At 37.9% G+C, this 19,184-nt stretch overlaps 1 protein-coding gene across 16 annotated transcripts in view; it reads left to right on the forward strand.

Moving 5' to 3' along the window:
• BIRC6 (baculoviral IAP repeat containing 6) overlaps window positions 1-19,184 on the forward strand; it is a 258,602-nt gene that overhangs the window by 230,044 nt on the left and 9,374 nt on the right. For 14 of the 16 annotated variants that reach the window (XM_021924727.2, XM_021924726.2, XM_021924730.2 and 11 more), the window contains 6 exons: window positions 1,399-1,544; window positions 2,454-2,564; window positions 5,137-5,354; window positions 7,440-7,601; window positions 10,936-11,013; window positions 15,647-15,835. In XM_021924727.2, coding sequence (XP_021780419.1) covers window positions 1,399-1,544; window positions 2,454-2,564; window positions 5,137-5,354; window positions 7,440-7,601; window positions 10,936-11,013; window positions 15,647-15,835 — 904 coding nt within the window. Of the gene's footprint in view, window positions 1-1,398; window positions 1,545-2,453; window positions 2,565-5,136; window positions 5,355-7,439; window positions 7,602-10,935; window positions 11,014-15,646; window positions 15,836-19,184 lie in introns of those variants that run through there. The other 2 variants (XR_002516594.2, XR_002516595.2) reach the window with 1 other exon arrangement.

The following is a 19,184-nucleotide window of genomic DNA, read 5'->3' on the forward strand; positions in this document are numbered from 1 at the left end:
TTGTGACAAGGAAAGGTTCATTTGTATGTAGATGACATAGTATTATTTGTTAAGGAATCTTCTTCTTTGGTTTTTTTTTTTTTTTTTTTTGAGATGGGGTTTCACTCTTGATTGCCCAGGCTGGAATGCAATGGCACGATCTCTCGGCTCACTGCAACCTCCGCCTCCCGGGTTCAAGTGATTCTCCTGCCTCAGCCTCCTGAGTAGCTGGGATTACAGGCATGCACCACCATGCCCAGCTAATTTTGCGTTTTTGGTAGAGATGGGGTTTCTCCATGTTGTTCAGGGTGGTCTTGAACTCCCAGCCTCAGGTGATCCGCCCGCCTCGGCCTCCCAAAGTGTTGGGATTACAGGCGTGAGCCACCGTGCCCAGCCTATTTGTTAAGGATTCTTCTACTGTCTGTTATCCTTTTTATAGTTTTCTAAGGCTCCATGACCACTTTGTGAGATCGTATTTTAATATAATGACCAAGTCCCTTTTTAGGTAGGTATACAACTAAAAAAATAAGCGATGTGTAGTTTAGATCATACCTCAGCATAAATATTTTTAACACTTATATATGATTTTAGTTTGTTTCAAATGATCTATTTAAGGAATTATAAAGATGTAGATTTTTAAAGTTCTAAGCAGTAGTGTAAAGATGTTTATTACGTGAATAACGTGCTGAGAGTTGGAATAGAGAAAAGGAAATAATGTTTAGTTGTGTTCGGTGACTCTTGTATTAAACTACTAGTACATTTATCTAGAAAATTTGAATAAAAATTTAATGTCCTATATTCTTAAACTTTGCTGTAATACATCCTATTGTGATAACAATTTGAAATGAAATTGGGTACATTTTAGATCCTGACAGGAAATGACAGAATAATATCTTTAAAATGAATATGCCCTAAAACTTAGTATGTCATTAAAAGATGCAGTGTATAGAAACACATTGTATTAAGACACGCAGTAATGAACCTACATTTTACTCTAAAATATGTTTTTTTTTCCTTAGAAATTTAATTCTGAGTGAAATACAAATAGTATTAAAATTTAAAAACTGCTTGTGGTCCTTTAATTCTCAAATATTTTAAGTATATAAGTGATTTCTCTCTCTCAATATTTATAATTAGATGTGTTTTTAAAAGTGTGTCTCTAAGGACATCAGGTATCTGGGTCTTATACAGGATGACATTTGTATAATGTCTGTCTCTTGTCTGATTTTATGTTAGAAGGAAAAACCTACCCATAACTTTATTAACCAATGGCTTCAAAAGCAAGTTAATACAGATCATGTGTGTGACAAATGCACACTCTCATTTCTATATTTTGCCACTATTATTGATTTATGAAGGTGTTTTAGTCGTAAAATCTTATTTTTCCTTGCATTTCTTTCCATATTAAAAAAAATTCAGATCTAAAAGGGAAAATGTTAAAACAGGAGTAAAACCAGATGCATCTGATCAAGAACCAGAAGGACTTACTCTTTTGGTACCAGACATCCAAAAGACTGCTGAGATAGTTTATGCAGCCACCACCAGTTTGCGGCAAGCAAATCAAGGTACAAAACTTTTCCTATTATGCCACTTTTCATTTGATTTAAAGATGTTTCATTCACTTACTGAAAACTGCCTTTCTCTTTTTGCTTTATGTTAATGATTTTAAAGCAAGTTCATTTACCTAAAAATTTTGTTCTCTGTTAGGTTTTGTTCTTTATCTGATTTCAATCATGTATAGTCTAATTTTAAAATATTTCTGCTATATATGATTGCTAAGTTTAGTAGGCTGAGAACATACATCATAAATATTTCTTCCCACTGAAATTCATGAAATTGAAAAATGCCTTTGTATTAGATAGAAAATAGTACATTAAGACTGTGTATGAGAATTTAGCTTAAATTGATATTTTTGGCCAGCATAGTGACTCACACCTTTAATCCCAGCACTTTGGGAGGACTAAGTGGGTAGATAACCTGAGCTCAGGAGTTCAGGATCAGCTTGGGCAACATGGTGAAACCCTGTGTCTACGAAATACATGAAAAATTAGCTGGGCATAGTGGCATGTGCCTGTAGTCCCGGCTACCTGGAAGGCTGAAGTGGGAGAATTACCTTAGCCTGGGAAGTTGAGGTTGCAGTTAGCTGTGATTGCACCACTGTACTCCAAGCCTGGGAGATAGAGAGAGAGAGAGAGAGAGAGAGAGAGAGAGAGAGAGAGAGAGATTTTCCTATGTTAGCTGAAGAAAGTGATCTGAATTATCAATTGTTTCACTTCTTGAGATGATTATGTTGTTTACTTTATTATGTTTATGAAATAGAAATTTGTTATTCTCAGAGTGGTTGTAATAAGATAATTGGGAAGAAGTTGACAGTTTTTTGGAATTCAAAATTCGAACTCTAGAGGTGAATTGTTTTTAGTTTTATTTTTTTAAATGTATACTTATGTTATTTATCTTGAAATATTAAATAACAGAAAAAAAACTAGGTGAATACTCCAAGAAGGCGGCTATGAAACCCAAACCTTTGTCAGTATTAAAGTCACTTGAAGAAAAATATGTGGCTGTTATGAAGAAATTACAGTTTGGTAAGATGAAGTTTTTGATTTGCTTAAGATCTCACTTTCCATTTTTTAACAGTGCTATTGAAATGTGTTTTAGCAAATTAAAGATTTTAAAAATTGCTTGTAACATGAATTTTACTTCATATATGTCAACATTTTTTATCATCTTTGCCTCTTGAATTTATGTCTATATTTTTAGTTATAAACTGTGACTTCAATAGGACTGTAAGAGCCTAGAAAAAATGAAATCAAAGCCAAGTGTCTACAAAACAGGCAGAAAATGTTTTTCCTTATTTACTTCTTCATTTCTGTACATCCTGGCCTGAAGGAAGCCAAGACCCAGAATTTTGAACTAAGTCTGTTACTCTTGCCATTTTAGATTGCCTTGCAATTCACTTTTAGAAAATGTAGTTACACGTAGTTCAGTTCTAGCTTTTCCCATTCCAAAACTCTTGACAAGTAAGAACTGGCAAAAAGATCATATCAGTACCCTTTATATGGTACTGATTTATGAGAAAACACTTACATACCAAATTTTGATGACCATTATTAACTATTACTGTCTATGCTGCTTTTTCATCCTTGAGAAACAACCCAAAAATCTTGGACTATATTTTTTTAAAAGCTAAATTAGGATTCAGAAAACAGATTTTTGTCCTATTGTCTTTGAAACCTCATTATAAATCATTTAGCTTTTGCTCTGCTTACCTTTCAGGTTTGCCATAAAGAGCACAAGAGATAATATATATGAAAGTGATTTATACTTTTCTTAGAGTTTTGGTCAGTGTCTAATGATTTTAGAGCCTTTTTCCTGACTCAGCTTGGCAATCTAATCTGTTAACTTCACTCTAAGTAATAATATTAACTTGGTTTTTAAATAATAAATATTTTATTGAATTTTTTTATTGAAAATTCCTTTGTGTATTAAAGTACTAAGACCAAATACTTTATTTAGTTTATATGTATTTAACAATTACCAAGGTTTTTTTGGCTTGTTTGTTGTTTTATCAAATAGTTCTGTATTATATATTGTCACATAAATTACCACTATAACTTATTTGCTTTAAAAAACTGACCTGGCTGGGCATGGTGGCTCACGCCTCTACTCCTGCACTTCAGGAGGCCAAGGTGGGCGGATCACGAGGTCAGGAGTTTGAGATCAGCATGGCCAACGTGATGAAACCCCATCTCTATTAAAAATACAAAAATTAGCTGGGTGTGGTGGCAGGTGCCTGTAATCCCAGCTACTCAGGAAGCTGAGGCAGGAGAATCATTTGAATCCGGGAGGTGGAGGTTGCAGTGAGCCGAGACATTCCAGTCTGGGTGACAGAGCAAGACTCCGTCTCAAAAAAAAAAAAAAAAAAAAAAAAATCTGACCTTTATTATCTCACTCTTTACATGGGTCAGGAATTCAGAAAAGTGTACACCATCACTCATTAAGTCCAGCCAACACTCAAGGGGAGGGGAAGAGGGTCAGAAAAGAATTTGCAGACATGTGTTTGTGTATGTGTGTTTCTGTTGGACATAAATATTTTATTGGGCTTTAGATTTCATTCCGCTTCCTAGGTCATCAAAAATATGTCAGCTAATGGCTTTTAAAAATATGTGGCATTGTTCTTGTACTTGAAAGCGTTTAGTCACATTTCATGTCTACAAATTCTTTAACGAGTTCTTTCAATCCGGAAAGTTTCATTTCATGACCATGAATGTGTTTATGGATCCTTACGTGTGAGAGATTCTGGTTTAAAGTTACTACCTGTCAGAAATTTAGAATCATATGTCCAGAACCCTTCATTAATGTTAGCTAGCTAGAAGAGTTCTCTCATACTACATAAAATCATAAACTCTCCAAGTATGTGACTTTAAACATAATCAAGTTGGCTCCCCATTGGCTTTCAAAATATGTCTGAAAACATACAAGTTTTCAGTTGATGCTTTTTTAAGAAACTGCATTTTCAACCATATGTATCAAATATTTTGTAGTATCATTCTTTTACAACTTGATACTTACTAACTGCCTAATATTCCATAATATGATTGGCTGCCATTTGTTTAACCAGTAAGTGGAACTTTAGGTTGTTTCCAGTTTTTAAATATCATATGCAACATCTCAATGGCTATCATTACCTGTAAATATTTGTGCATATCCAGGATTCTATAGGACGAATTAACAGAAGAGAAATTATTGATTAAAACAGGCTGTGCATGTTTTATCAAGTAGCCATTGTCTTTGATTGAATCATTTAAAAAAAATCTTTGAGTTAATAGACCCTGTCCTCTACATGATGTAAAAATTTTCCACTGAGCATAGTAATGGGCCCATTTCTTGCATCTGGTAGATTGTTTTTTATAAAACTTAAAATGTATCCCTGTAGCATGTGAAAGACAACAGTCCATCCATCTGGCAGTGCTAATCCATCTGGCAGTGCTAATATATAGGTGTTATGTAAACATTTACACTTCTGCTATTCTTCCATGGTTGGAAGTTCTCTCCAGTTGGGTGAGAGAAGGACTAGTGATTATTTGTGATTTTTGTCATTATGGAACTGGAACAGTTTTTTCCAGTTCTAGGTTTTATTTTTTCTTCTCCTTTTAGATACATTTGAAATGGTTTCTGAAGATGAAGATGGGAAATTGGGATTTAAAGTCAATTACCACTACATGTCTCAGGTGAAAAATGCTAATGATGCGAACAGTGCTGCCCGAGCTCGCCGCCTTGCCCAGGAAGCTGTGACACTTTCAACCTCACTGCCTCTGTCTTCATCCTCTAGTGTGTTTGTACGCTGTGATGAGGAGCGACTTGACATCATGAAGGTAAAAAATAATGATAACGAAGCATTCTCCCTTATCTCCTTGGCTCATCTGATTACTCAAATGTTTATACAAAATTAGAAATATTATACAAATAAATTATACAAAACACTAGAAATTTTGGTGACCATTTTAGACTGCAGTGAAAGGAGCCCCCCGACCCCACTCCTTTTGTTTTGGTAAAAGGGTCTCACTGTTGCCCGCGCTGTATGTAGTACAGTGATGTGATCACAGCTCACTGCAGCCTCCATAAAGAGCCCTTTTCTAATGTTAGTTCAGAGTGTGTGGATCACACTGCTGTTGAAAATAAAAATTTAGAAAATATCAAAAGAGCCATCATCCTTGAGCAAAGATTGTATGAAGCTGGTCCCAGTATCAAAGGATTTAATGCTGATCAGTTAAAAAATGTTACAGGATTTCCATTTTGTCGTCCAAGATACTTCTCTCCTGTTTTATAGTGTCACTCTTCAAAACTTAATCATTTTCTTTCTTTTCTAGGAAATTTGTGTTTTTTTAAATTCCTAAGATCTGTGAATTACGGGTAATACAATAATATATAATCGCTACTTTTATGTTTAACACATGATAATCTGGCCTTAAATTCCAAGAGTCTACTGCATCAAGAAAATGTTTTTTTTTTTTTTTTTTTTTTTTTTTTTTGAGATGGAGTCTCGCTCTGTCACCCAGGCTGGAGTACAGTGGCCGGATCTCAGCTCACTGCAAGCTCCGCCTCCCAGGTTTACGCCATTCTCCTGCCTCAGCCTCCCGAGTAGCTGGGACTACAGGCGCCCGCCACCTCACCCGGCTAGTTTTTTGTATTTTTTAGTAGAGACAGGGTTTCACCATGTTCGCCAGGATGGTCTCGATCTCCTGACCTCGTGATCCGCCCGTCTCGGCCTCCCAAAGTGCTGGGATTACAGGCTTGAGCCACCGCGCCCGGCCTCAAGAAAATGTTTAACATTTAACCTGAAAAAGAAAATTTTCTTTTTCTTTATATTTATGATTTAATTCATGGGTTAGGCATTCTGTCTTCCATAGATACACAGCTAAAACTATTGGCCCATTGACTTGTAGAAAGTTTTATTTGTTTGCTTGCTCCTTTTGATTTTTTGGATAGGCTCATGCCTGTAATCCCAGCACTTTGGGAGGCCGAGGTAGGCAGATCTCTTGAGGTCAGGAGTTCCAGACCAGCCTGGCTAACATGGTGAAACCCTGTCTCTACTAAAAATATAAAAATTAGCCGGGTGTGGTGGCAGGCACCTGTAATCCCAGTAGTTGGCAGGCTGAGTCTGGGGAATCACTTGAACCTGGGAGGCGGAGGTTGCAGTGAGCTGAGATCTCGCCACTGCACTCCAGCCTGGGCGGCAGAGTGAGACTCCATCTCAAAAAAAAAGAGAAAAGAAAAAGGGTATGTTGGCTCATGCCTGTAATCCTGGCATTTTGGGAGGCCAAGGTGGGCAGATCAGTTGAGGTCAGGAGTTTGAGAACAGCCTGGCTGATATGGTGAAACCTCATCTCTACTGAAAATACAAAAATTAGCTGGGCATGGTAGTGTGTGCCTGTAATCCCAGCTACTCAGGAGGCTAAGGCAGGAGAATTGCTTGAACCCGGGAGGTGGAGGTTGTAATGAGCCGAGATCACACTGTTGGACTCCAGCCTGGGCCACAGAGTGAGACTGTCTCAACAAAAAAAAGAAAACTGTTCTTATTTCGGCCGGGCACAGTGGCTCAAGCCTGTAATCCCAGCGCTTAGGGAGGCTAAGGCAAGCGGATCACTTGAGGCTAGGAGTTTGAGACTAGCCTGGACAACAGGGGGAAGCCTATCTCTACTAAAAATACAAAAATTAACCGGGCATGTTGGCAGGTGCCTGTGATCCCAGCTATTCAGGAGGCTGAGGCAGGAGAATTGCTTGAACTCAGGAGGCGGAGGTTGCAGTGAGCTGAGATCATGCCACTGCCCTCCAGCCTAGGTGACAGCGTGGGACTCCATCTCCAAAAATGAAGGTTGTTCTTATGTTGGATTGTATTTTTCTAAATATCAATGTTTAGGAATATTAACATAGGCTTTTGTATGTTTATATATATCCAGGTTCTAATAACTGGTCCGGCGGACACCCCTTACGCAAATGGCTGCTTTGAGTTTGATGTGTATTTTCCTCAAGATTATCCCAGTTCACCCCCTCTTGTGAATCTAGAGACAACTGGTGGTCATAGCGTGCGATTCAATCCAAACCTTTATAATGACGGCAAGGTAATTTAATTGCAGTCTTTTGTTTCAAATGCCAATGATTGTATACAAAGGTTCTTTGTAATTTGAAGAAAAATTTTGTTTCAGTTATCTGCTTTCTAAGAGGGCATGGGTTTCTTTGTACTTCTCTTCCCTACATCCAGATTAGCTTAAGGAATAGAAGAGAAGAAACTGAAAAGAGCAGAAACAGTTAAGTGTTAAGAAGCCCTTACAGTCTTAAGAAGTTACTCAGGGACTTAACGTAAAGTTCTATGATACACACTATTATGAACTTATTTTAAGGTGTACCTTATATTCAAGTGTTTTTACATTTTCTTGTATTAAAAGTAGGAAGATGCATTCCCATTTACAAAAAAGCTGACCAAAAGATATAATAAAAATCATCTCGTATTACCATAAACCTTTTAAAATTAGATTTAGAAGAGTAATCTCTTTTTTCAGAGGTATTTTGGATACTTTGATAGAATTTCAGTGGTAAATTCTGTGCCGAGTGTTCAGTGTTTTAAAATCTAGAAGAGAAGAATTTCAAAAGGTACAGCCTGCCTCAGATATGTGGTTGCAAATTATCATTAGCTCAAATCATAAAACTAGAATTAGTTTTTTGGGTTTGTTGCAAAAGATTTGACCAGAGGCAGAACTTTCTTTGAAAGAACAAACAACAGGTTTTCTATAAGTGAGTAGGGAAGAAGAAATAGCAACGTTGACTTTACTTGAGACACTGTAACTTGAATAGAGTGTAAGTGTAAAATATTAAGATGTATTTAAGAAAATAATTCTCAAGGCTTCATTGCATAGAGAAGAGGGTCAGGGCTTGGGAGTCTTAAATTAATAGTCTTTTACCATCATACTTACCTATATGTTCCATGGTACACACAATTGTGGACTTATTTTTCAAGTTTACACACTGTTAGCATTTAACCTTAGGTCCTATATCTACAGTTAGGTAGGAGGATACATATCTGCCATTGTTAGTCCCAAGAATGCTCTAAAGCAGGGCTGTCCAATGTTTTGGCTTCCCTGGGCCACTTTGGAAGAAGAATAATTGTCTTGGGCCACACGAAAATTCTCTAACACAAACAATATAGCTAATGAGCTTAAAAAAAAATAGCCAAAAAATCTCATAATATTTTTTAAAACTTAACAATTTTGTTTTGGGCTGCATGTGGCCTGCAGGTTGCACAAGCTTGCACTAAAGGTCAAATGGTATATGTATGACAGCACTTTGAATAATACACAAGACTTTACAGATACAACTCTTTTTAAATTATTAATCAACTACCTGTTGAATGAATTAACGTATTTTGCGTTCTTGCTTTCACAGAGCATTGAAAGAGTAGTAAGGAGACAGACCTTTCTGCATTTACAAGAACCACCTATGCTGGGCTTGGTAGCTCATGCCTGTAATCCCAGCATTTTGGGAGGCTGAGGCGGGTGGATCACCTGAGGTCAGGAGTTTGAGACCAGCCTGACCAACATGGAGAAACCTCGTCTCTACTAAAAATAGAAAATTAGCTGGGCGTGGTGGCACATGCCTGTAATCTCAGCTACTCAGGAGGCTGAGGGAGGAGAAGTGCTTGAACCCGGGAGGCGGAGGTTTACTGAGCCCAGATTGCGCCATTGTACTCCAGCCTGGGCTACAGGAGCAAAACTCTGTCTTAAAAAAAAAAAAGAACCACCTATCCACCTGTTATCCAAATCTGTTGGCCATTATATGAAATTGTTAAAAATTTACAAAATCTGATGAGAGTATATTTTATGTTGATAGAGTATATGCCAGAAGAACACGTGATATGGCCCAGTTTTATTTTTATTACAAGAGTAGTTACAGGTCAGATTAAGTGTCCCCAGTTCTCTCCCTGCTAAGTGAGTAAGTATCTAACGTTATCTTTAAGTATATTTTGAGGAACCCTGGGAAGCCTGAATACTCTTTTAGGGGGTCTGTTTGTGTGAGGCTAGATTTGATCCATATACTTCAATCAAAGGAGTATATTGCAACTAGTTGAATGTAGAGGCAGATAATTAAATCAAGGTCTCTTCTGTTAAGCTGTTTTGCATTTTCAGAATTTAGAAAGAAATATACAAAAATATGGAATAGTACCACTTTTCTTTACTAAAAATAGTTATTTTAGTAAAAATAGTTATTTTAGTAAAAATAGAACTAGCATATGATCTATCAGTCCCACTATTGAAAATACATCCAAGGGAAAGAAAATCATAATCTTGAAGAGATATTTGCACTGCTGTTTATTGCAGCACTGTATAGAATAGCCAAGATATAGAATCAACTTAGCGGCCATCAACAGGTGAATGGATAAATAAAACATGGTTATTTATACACAGTGGAATACTATTCAGCCATGAAAAGGACGAGATCCTTCCTTTCATAGCAACATAGTCCCTGGTGGGACATTATGTTAAGTGAAATACATCAAGCATTGAAGGATAAATACTGCATGTTCTCACTCATGTAGAAGCTAAAAAAATTTATCTCAATCAACGTGGAGAGTAGAATAGTGGTACTAAAGGCTGGGAGGGAAAGGTACAGAGGAGGGAATAGGGAGAGGTTGGTTAATGAATACAGAATTACAGCTAGATAGGAGGAATAGGTTCTGCTGTTGTATAGCACAGTAGGGTGACTATAGTAAATAAAAATTTTATTTTGTCAAACAGCTAAAGAGAGGATGTTGAATGTTACCAACACTGAGAGGTTTGAGGTGATGGATACAATAATTACCCTATTTTGATCATTACACATTGTATACACATATTGAAATATCACACTGTATACCCCATAAATAGGTACAACTATGTGCTAATTAAAAATATTTTCCTTTTAAAATAATTTAGTTTTCATTAAAATGTTATTTGTGTTGACATAATAGGTGCTGGTCCATTTTGCATTATGAAAAAGTTACAATGCCACACAAATTTGAATCACATCTGAAGATGCCAATTTGTTTTAACAGACCAACCCTTAGGGTTTTGTCTGGAGACATATAAAACTGAGATATTTTGACATGATAGCATTATGTTTTTACTTCTCATTAGGACAGTTTGTTTTTAAGCACTCTTTTTTCTCTCTCTTTTTATTTTTTAAATGAAACAAGTTTATTTTCTCCAATAACTTCTGTAAATTACAAAGACAAAATACTAAACTATAGCATATAACTTTTCAATATTTAACCAGAATACTCGTAATGAATACGCATCTGGAAACAAGATAAAAGGCTACACCTCGTCAGGCATCCTACAAAAATATCTCAAGTTTTATATACTCTGCAGCATTTCTGTTAAGCACTCTTTTTTCAGTTCTGTTGACGCTTTTTTCCTTTGTCAGGTTTGTTTAAGCATCTTAAACACGTGGCATGGAAGACCAGAAGAGAAGTGGAATCCTCAGACCTCAAGCTTTTTGCAAGTAAACAAAATTTCTCTGACATTTTCACTTAAGAAATAAAGAACTGTGTAGTTTTTTTTTTTTTTTTTTTTTTTTTTTTGAGACAGAGTCTTGCTCTGTCGCCCAGGCTGGAGTGCAGTGGCGCGATCTCGGCTCACTGCAAGCTCCGCCTCCCGGGTTCACGCCATTCTCCTGCCTCAGCCTCCCGAGTAGCTGGGACTACAGGCGCCCACAACCGCGCCCGGCTAATTTTTTGTATTTTTAGTAGAGACGGGGTTTCACCGTGGTCTCGATCTCCTGACCTTGTGATCCGCCCGCCTCGGCCTCCCAAAGTGCTGGGATTACAGGCGTGAGCCACCGCGCCCGGCCAGAACTGTGTAGTATTTTAAAAAATTTTAGTGACCAAGAATATAGTAAACCCAAAAAAAGATAGATTACTAGGAAATACATATTAAATAGCTTATAGGTGAGAAATTAGCATAGTGGAGTCTCATCTTTTGTGTAATCTAAAATCTCAAGTTGGGGCATAAAACAAAAATAGAGTTTAGCCAAAACTCCCTTCAAAAAAAATACCAGGCCAGGCGCAGTGCCCACTGTTTTCTGTGTTTCTTGATTTCTGTTCCTGAACAGATTATGAGAGCCTCTTATGGTTGTGCAGATGTTAACGTGAAACTAAAAAAGGAGAGGGGGTCAGATGTGTTGGCACAGCACTTTGGGAGGCTGAGATGGGTGGATCATTTGAGGTCAGGAGTTCGAGACCAGCTTGACCAACATGGTGAGACCCCCCATCTCTACTAAAAATACAAAGTACAATTAGCCAGACGAGGTGTTGTGTGCTTATAATCCCAGCAAGTAGGAGACCGAGGCAGGAGAATCGCTGGAACCCGGGAGGAGGAGGTTGCATTGAGCCAAGATCATGGCACTCCACTCTAGCCTGGGTGACAGGGAGACTCTATCTAAAAAATAAAAAGCAATCAATAAAAAGGAGAGAGACAGTAAATTTGGCCTGTCAATAAAAGTCTTTACTCTGAAAATATCAACAAATTGACTCAAATCAGTGAGCCTACATTATGGATTGAAAATAAATACTGATGATTATTACATCAATGTAAATATATGTATATATATAATATATAATATATGTTTTTATGTTAATTACCAATTGATTTTCGACTCAGATTCTAAGAAAACACTTTAGCCTGGTAAAAGTAAAATAAATACTATTTTTTGGTTTGATCCAAATAGCTTTTTAAGAAGTTCTGTTGATCAGACAATTCATGCTGGCTGCTTTTTTGCATGCCTCTAATATACTTACAGAAATTATTTTTAGTGCAGAATTGATTTTTGTTCTGTAGTTTAAAGTTTATTTAATTCTTTCATTCATCCTGTAACACAAGTAGATCTGATGCCCATTTTACAGATGATGAAAATACAGGTTCTAAATGTACAGATAACTATACTGTGATCCCTATGACTTCAAATATTTTACACTGTTTCTCAGGCCTAAAGTTTTGTTTTATAATACTGAAAATCAGATTTTTTTAAAAGAGGAAATCCTTCATCCCAAGGGTTTACTGTTTCTCTGCTTATTTCCTGCCTCTAGTAAAATGTAGTGTGAATTAAAATGACTGTCCAGTTCAGACAATCCAGGGGTCCAGAAATTTCCTAAAGTGTGTATTATCGCTATTAAATAGCTAAGTTCACTATTGAAAAATAAAGTGGCATTTATGCTCTTCCAAAAAGGTAATGTCTGCTGGGCCACCCAGTGGCAAGATAACCCGTGTCATAAAGTGTTTTTTGAATTTAATTGCAGGAAGTATTGGTCTCTGATAATGAATCTTTTGTTGTTCCTGTTATCAAATATAAACTTTACACTTTTCTCTCTTAGCAGACAATAAATTATAGCCACATTTATTTCTCAGATGTAATTTCTTGTTCCTTTTTTCTGGTACACAAAACCCTCATTCTTTTTTGTTTAACTTTTGTTTTAGGTTCAGGGGTTCCACTGCAGGTTTGTTACATAGGTAAACTCACGTCACGAGGGTTTGCTATACAGATTATTTTGTCACCCAGGTACTAAGCTTAGTACACAGTAGTTTTGTTTTGTTTTTCCTTTTTTCTTTTTTCTTTTTCTTTTCTTTTTTTTTTTTTTTTTGAGACACGGTCCCACTCTGTGGCCCAGGCTGGGCACCATCTTGGCTCACTACAACCTCTGCGTCTCAGGTTCAAGCTATCCTTCCACCTTAGCCTCCTGAGTAGCTGAGATCACAGACACGCACCACCACACCTGGCTAATTTTTGTAGTTTTAGTAGTGACAGGGTTTCACCATGCTGACCAGGCTGACCTCGAGCCCCTGATCTCAAGTGATCTGTCTGCCTCAGCCTCCCAAAGTGTTAGGATTACAGGCGTTAGCCAATGTGCCCAGCCGGTAGTTATTTTTTTCTGATCTTTTCCCTTCTCCCACCTTTCGCTGTCAAATAGGCCCCAGCATCTGCAAAACATTTTATGCTTCCTTTAGTGGGCTTTACTTTGCTGTTTTAAACAAAATAGGCTGTGAATCTAAAGTAATTTTTAGATTACTCTAACTGCCTGAGATCTATAAAACCATACTGTGTATCAAAGGAGATGAGGTTAAATAAATAAGAGTCCTTTTTTATAAATTTGTAATGGATATTTAATTTCTTTCTGTGCTTTTGTACAAAAATGCAATTATACCCTACTTATGTTAACAGAAGAGGACAATTATTTAAGAGGGAAGAGGACAGTAACTAACAACTATGCCTTGGGAAGTTATCTCAGAAGTGTCAGTAAATGTGAGATCTCTGGCTGGGCGAGGTGACTCATGCCTGTAATTTCAGCACTTTGGGAGGCAGGCAGATCACTTGAGGCCTGGAGTTCAAGAACAGACTGGCCAATATGGAGAAACCCATCTCTACTAAAAATACAAAAATTAGTGGGATGGGGTCACAGGCACCTGTAACCCCAGCTACTCGGGAGGCTGAGGCAGGAGAATCACTTGAACCCAGGAGGCAGAGGTTGCAGTGAGCTGAGATCGCACCACTGCACTCCAACCTGAGCAACAAAGCAAGACACTGTCTCAAAAAAATAAATAAATAAATAAAAATTAAAAATATGAGATCTTTGTCTCAGAAATAATATGAATTAAAGTTTTTCCCATAGTTGATCTTGGCATCTGTATGGTCACTTCAGGTCACATTTAACCCTTTCTGTTTTGGGTCAACTATGTTACTTTTGAGTACTCATTTTTAAAGTTCTCTTTAACTTTGACTTATAAGATGAATATCTATGGGACTGTTTAATCATCGTGCCTAACCAAAGTGTAATTGCTGTTCTTTTTCATTTATGAATTGGGTAGATAATATCTGATGTTTTCCTGCCTTCAAAGATGTTACTTTATTGACTTCTGTAGATCTGTTAACTGGAAATACTGTATTAGCTAGAAATCACCTCTCTTAATATATGTTACATCTGGAGAAACAAGCCTTCTGGTAAATAAGTGGTGGGTTGGAAGTGGTCTTAGAACCATAGGACCATCTCGTCAATCAGAATTTCTGGCTGGGTGCCATGGCTCACGCCTGTAATCCCAGCACTTTGGGAGGCCAAGGTGGGCGGATCACCTGAGGTCAGAAGTTTGAGATCAGCCTGGCCAACATGGCAAAACCCCATCTCTACTAAAAATTAAAAAAAAAATTACCCGGGCTTGGTGACAATGCACGCCTGTAGTCCCAGCTACTTGAGAGGCTGAGGAAGGAGAATTGCTTGAACCCAGGAGACAGAGGATGCAATGAACCAAGATTGTACCATTGCACTGCAGCCTGGGCAACAGAGCAAGACTCCATCTCAAAGAAATAAAATAAAATAAAATGAGAATTTCTAATAAGGTTTTTGTGATACTGTAGCAGTTAATTTTCCTTGGAATAAAAATTTAAAATGGTCTCAGGCATTTTTTTTCTAAGTGAGTATTGTTAAAGAGTGCATGGCTAGGCTGGACACGGTGGCTGACGGCTATAATCCCAGCACTTTGGGAGGCCGAGGCAAGCAGATCCCCTGAAGTCAGGAGTTCAAAACCAGCCTGGCCAACATGATGAAACCCCGTCTCTACTAAAAATACAAAAATTAGTCGGGTGTGGTGGCAGACACCTGTAATCCCAGCTACTCGGGAGGCTGAGACAGGAGAATCGCTTGATCTAGGAGGCGGAGGTTGTAGGGAGCCAAGGTCATGCCATTACACTCCAGCCTGGGTGACAAGAGTGAAACTCAGTCTTATTTAAAAAAAAAAAAAAAAAAAAAAAGTGCATGGCTGGCTTTATGCTCCTTAAGAATAGTTGGAGCAGAATGTTGGTATGAGTTGTTTACAAACAAAAATTTTTTATAGGTTTTTCATATCTATTATTATTCAAGAATTCAAGAGTAAAAACAGATGTATAAGTGTTACTTATGGCTGTATCGTGCCTAATTTTATTTTGCTTTTATAATGAAATATTTCAGGTTATAATCATAAACATTGATTTTATTGTGATAGAAATTTGTGGAAACACATATTAAAGAAGAGTCTTTGTGGATAGAGCAGGATATCAGTTAACCCATAGTAAAAATGTCCCATCATAGCTGTTCTTTTCCTTTATTCTTTAGGTGTTGGTGTCTGTCCAGTCCCTTATATTAGTAGCTGAGCCTTATTTTAATGAACCGGGATACGAACGATCTAGAGGCACTCCCAGTGGCACACAGAGTTCTCGAGAATATGATGGAAACATTCGACAAGCAACAGTTAAGTGGGCAATGCTAGAACAAATCAGAAACCCTTCACCATGTTTTAAAGAGGTATGTTCAATAAAATTAGTGAAATACTTTGTTAAAGACATTTTACAATATAGCCTGGGCACGGTGGCTCATGCCTGTAATCTCAGCACTTTGGGAGGTCAAGGCAGGTGGGTCACTTGAGGTGAGGAGTTTGAGACCAGCCTGGCCAATATGGCGAAAACCCGTTTCTACTTAAAGAAAAAGAAAAAGAAAAATTAGCCAGGCTTGGTGGCAGGTGCCTGTAATCTCAGTTACTTGGGGGGTGAGGTTGAACCTGGGAGGCGGAAGTTGCAGTGAGCTGAGATTGCACCACTGCACTACAGCCTGGGAGACAGTAGAGCAAGACTCCATCTCAAAAAAAAAAAAAGACATTTTATAATATAGTTTGTTAGGTATTATATTTGCTTTTATATGTATCTAGTATATGAATCTCTAGGTTTTAGGGTTAATCCCAAAGATCATTAATAATTCTGGACAATATAGAAAGACCCCATCTCTGCAAAAAGTTAAAAAATTTAGCTGGGCATGGTGGCACCTGTAGTCTTAGATACTTAGTAGGCTAGGCAGGAGGTTTGTCTGACCCCACGAGTTTGAGGCTGCAGTAAGCTGTATTCACATCACTGCACTCCAGCCTAGGTGACAGAGTCTCAGAAAAAAAAAATGGTAGTAGATAGTAGAGATGAAGTATAAAACCATCTGTATTCTAAACGACATCTGACTAAATTTTTGAGAACTTTTTTCCTTTCCTTTCCTTTTCCTCTCCTCTTCCTCTCCTATTCCTCTCCTCTCCCTCTCCTCTCCCTCTCCTCTCCCTCTCCTCTCCCTCTCCTCTCCCTCTCCTCTCCCTCTCCTCTGCTTTCCTTTCCTCCTGTCCCGTCCTGTTTCGTTCTCATCGCCCAGGTGCAATGGCATGATCTTGGCTCACTGCAACTTCCACCTCCCAAGTTCAAGCGATTCTCCTGCCTCAGCCTCCCGAGTAGCTGGGATTACAGGCAGGTGCCACCATGCCTGGCTAATATTTTTGTAGTTTTAGTAGAGACAGGGTTTCACCATGTTGGCCAGGCTGATCTCCAACTCCTGACCTCAGGTGATCCACCTGCCTTGGCCTCCCAAAGTGCTGGGATTACAAGCGTGAGCCACCGCTCCTGGCCTGTTCTTTATTTTTATTAGTTACCATTCTACTAGCAAACTCTCCAAATATGTTTCTGAAGTATTTCTCATAAAACTTTTTTATTGAAGATGGTTTCTAAATTTGTCTTGCAAATAGAAATTTTGCCCTTGTACTAATGTGTATATATAAGGAGAATGCCATTTCTTTTTTTTTTTCTTTTTTTTTTTTTTTGAGACAAGGCTTTGCTCTGTTGCCCATGCTGGAATACAGTGGCCGAGTCTTGGCTCACTGCACCCTCCACCTCCCCGGTTCAAGTGATTCTCGTGCCTCAGCCTCCCAAATAGCTGGGACTGTATGCACACACCACCACAACTGGCTAATCTTTTTGTATTTTTTAGTAGGGACCAGGTTTCACCATGTTGGCCAGGCTAGTCTCGAATGCCTGACCTCAGGTGATCCGCCCGCCTTGGCCTTCCAGAGTGTTGGAATTACAGGCGTGAGCAACTGCGCCTGGCCACATTTCCTTTTCTTTAGGAAAAAATTGGATAATATGAGTTTCCAAAACCTGTATTAATACACTGAAGTGGTTTTTTTCACTTCATCCTGAAATGTTGCTCTGTGTGTGTGTGTGTGTGTGTGTGTGTGTGTGGGTGTGTGTGTGGGTGTGTAACTCTTTGCCTATGATTAGTTGTCTCTCCATAGTGTGCCTAAATACAATTATAGTGTGTGTGTGTGTGTGTGTGTAACTCTTTGCCTATGATTAGTTATCTCTCCATAGTGTGCCTAAATACAATTATACTTTTCACCTGCCATATCAAAATACTTTAGCATCACAACTTGCTGTAGTTGTGTTCAGAAACATTTTTCTTTCTTAAAATTGTTTCACTTGATCATTAATTTCTTAAATTGTGCTGGAAAGTTAACATTTTAGAGAAAAAAATGGTATGTTTATCTGACATAAAATTGATCTTTAATATAACTATCCAGATATTCTGCATGAATACTATGAAGCCTTCTTCTTCATCAGATGGCACTGATGAGTATTTCTTTTTCTTTGGCTTTTGCTGTTACTGAGTAAATTTATATTCCAGTGTCCTTTGAATGAGAAACTTGGATACGTTACTTTTGCAAAGATTGCACCACTACACTCAAGCCTGAGCAGCAGAGTGAGACTCTGTCTCCAAAAAAAAAAAAAAAGTAATTCGTTTTATGCATATCATTTTTTTTCAGGAAGGATAAACACAGGGAGCTCAGAGAAGGGGATGACGTTTACAGAAAGCAAATATATATCATTTGAGACAATCATCTTTCTCAGTCTTTAGAACCTAGCTTGCATTAAAGGCGCCACTCGTCAGCCATGTATGCTTTCCCAGTTTTCCTAATCAAATGCCACTCACTACTCTTTGAATGCCCTGGGCTTTTTGTTTTTGTTTATTGTTGTTCTTTGAAATATATTTTTCTGGTACATTCACCTCCCATCTGATTTTGTTATCATTGTTCTTCATTTAAAGCTGTGTCATACTTCTGTATCCCAGAGGCTTCAAACCCAGTAACTATTAAATGTGGTGGGATCGTATTGGTGTTTGACATTCATTCCCAGAGCTTTCTAGTGATTTTCCCTTTGTAGGTTTGATTGTCTGTTCTTTAGGGCAGACATGCTCCCTGGGCAATGCTCAACCAGAATACAGAGTAATGTTTCCAAATTGATAATTGTTTTCTAGTTTAAATTTGTCAGAAATAGACTCTTACTACTATATGTTGGTAGAAATTTTACTCAGTTTTTCAAAGATAGAATTTAAAAATCGCAAATGTAAACCACAGTAATAATAAGGAAATTTAACTTCCTAAAATAAAATCCTATCTATAAATTAAACAGAAGATACAATTAAGTAAGAATAGTGCCATTTCTGGGGGATCCATTTCTGGGGATTTCTGTGTGAATGCCTTTGGCATTTAGAATATACTTATCTAGGTGTTCTTTGAGTTATCTTTTAAAATCTTTTTCTCCTGGTTACTTATTTATTTGCATTTGCCTTCTGAATATATTGTATCATATGTGTCTTGTGGTCTCTGAACAGGATTAATTTTCCAAGTGTTTGACCGGGATTGTACACTCTTTTCTGCTATAAATCTCTCCCCTCCCCTCCCCTCCCCTCGAGTCTTGCTCTGTCGCCCAGGCCGGAGTGCAGTGATGGGATCTTGGCTCACTGCGACCTCTGCCTCCTGGGTTCAAGCGAGTCTCCTGCCTCAGCCTCCCAA

Source organism: Papio anubis, chromosome 14 (genome assembly GCF_008728515.1).
Source record: "Papio anubis isolate 15944 chromosome 14, Panubis1.0, whole genome shotgun sequence".
NCBI classification, from domain to species: Eukaryota; Metazoa; Chordata; class Mammalia; order Primates; family Cercopithecidae; genus Papio; species Papio anubis.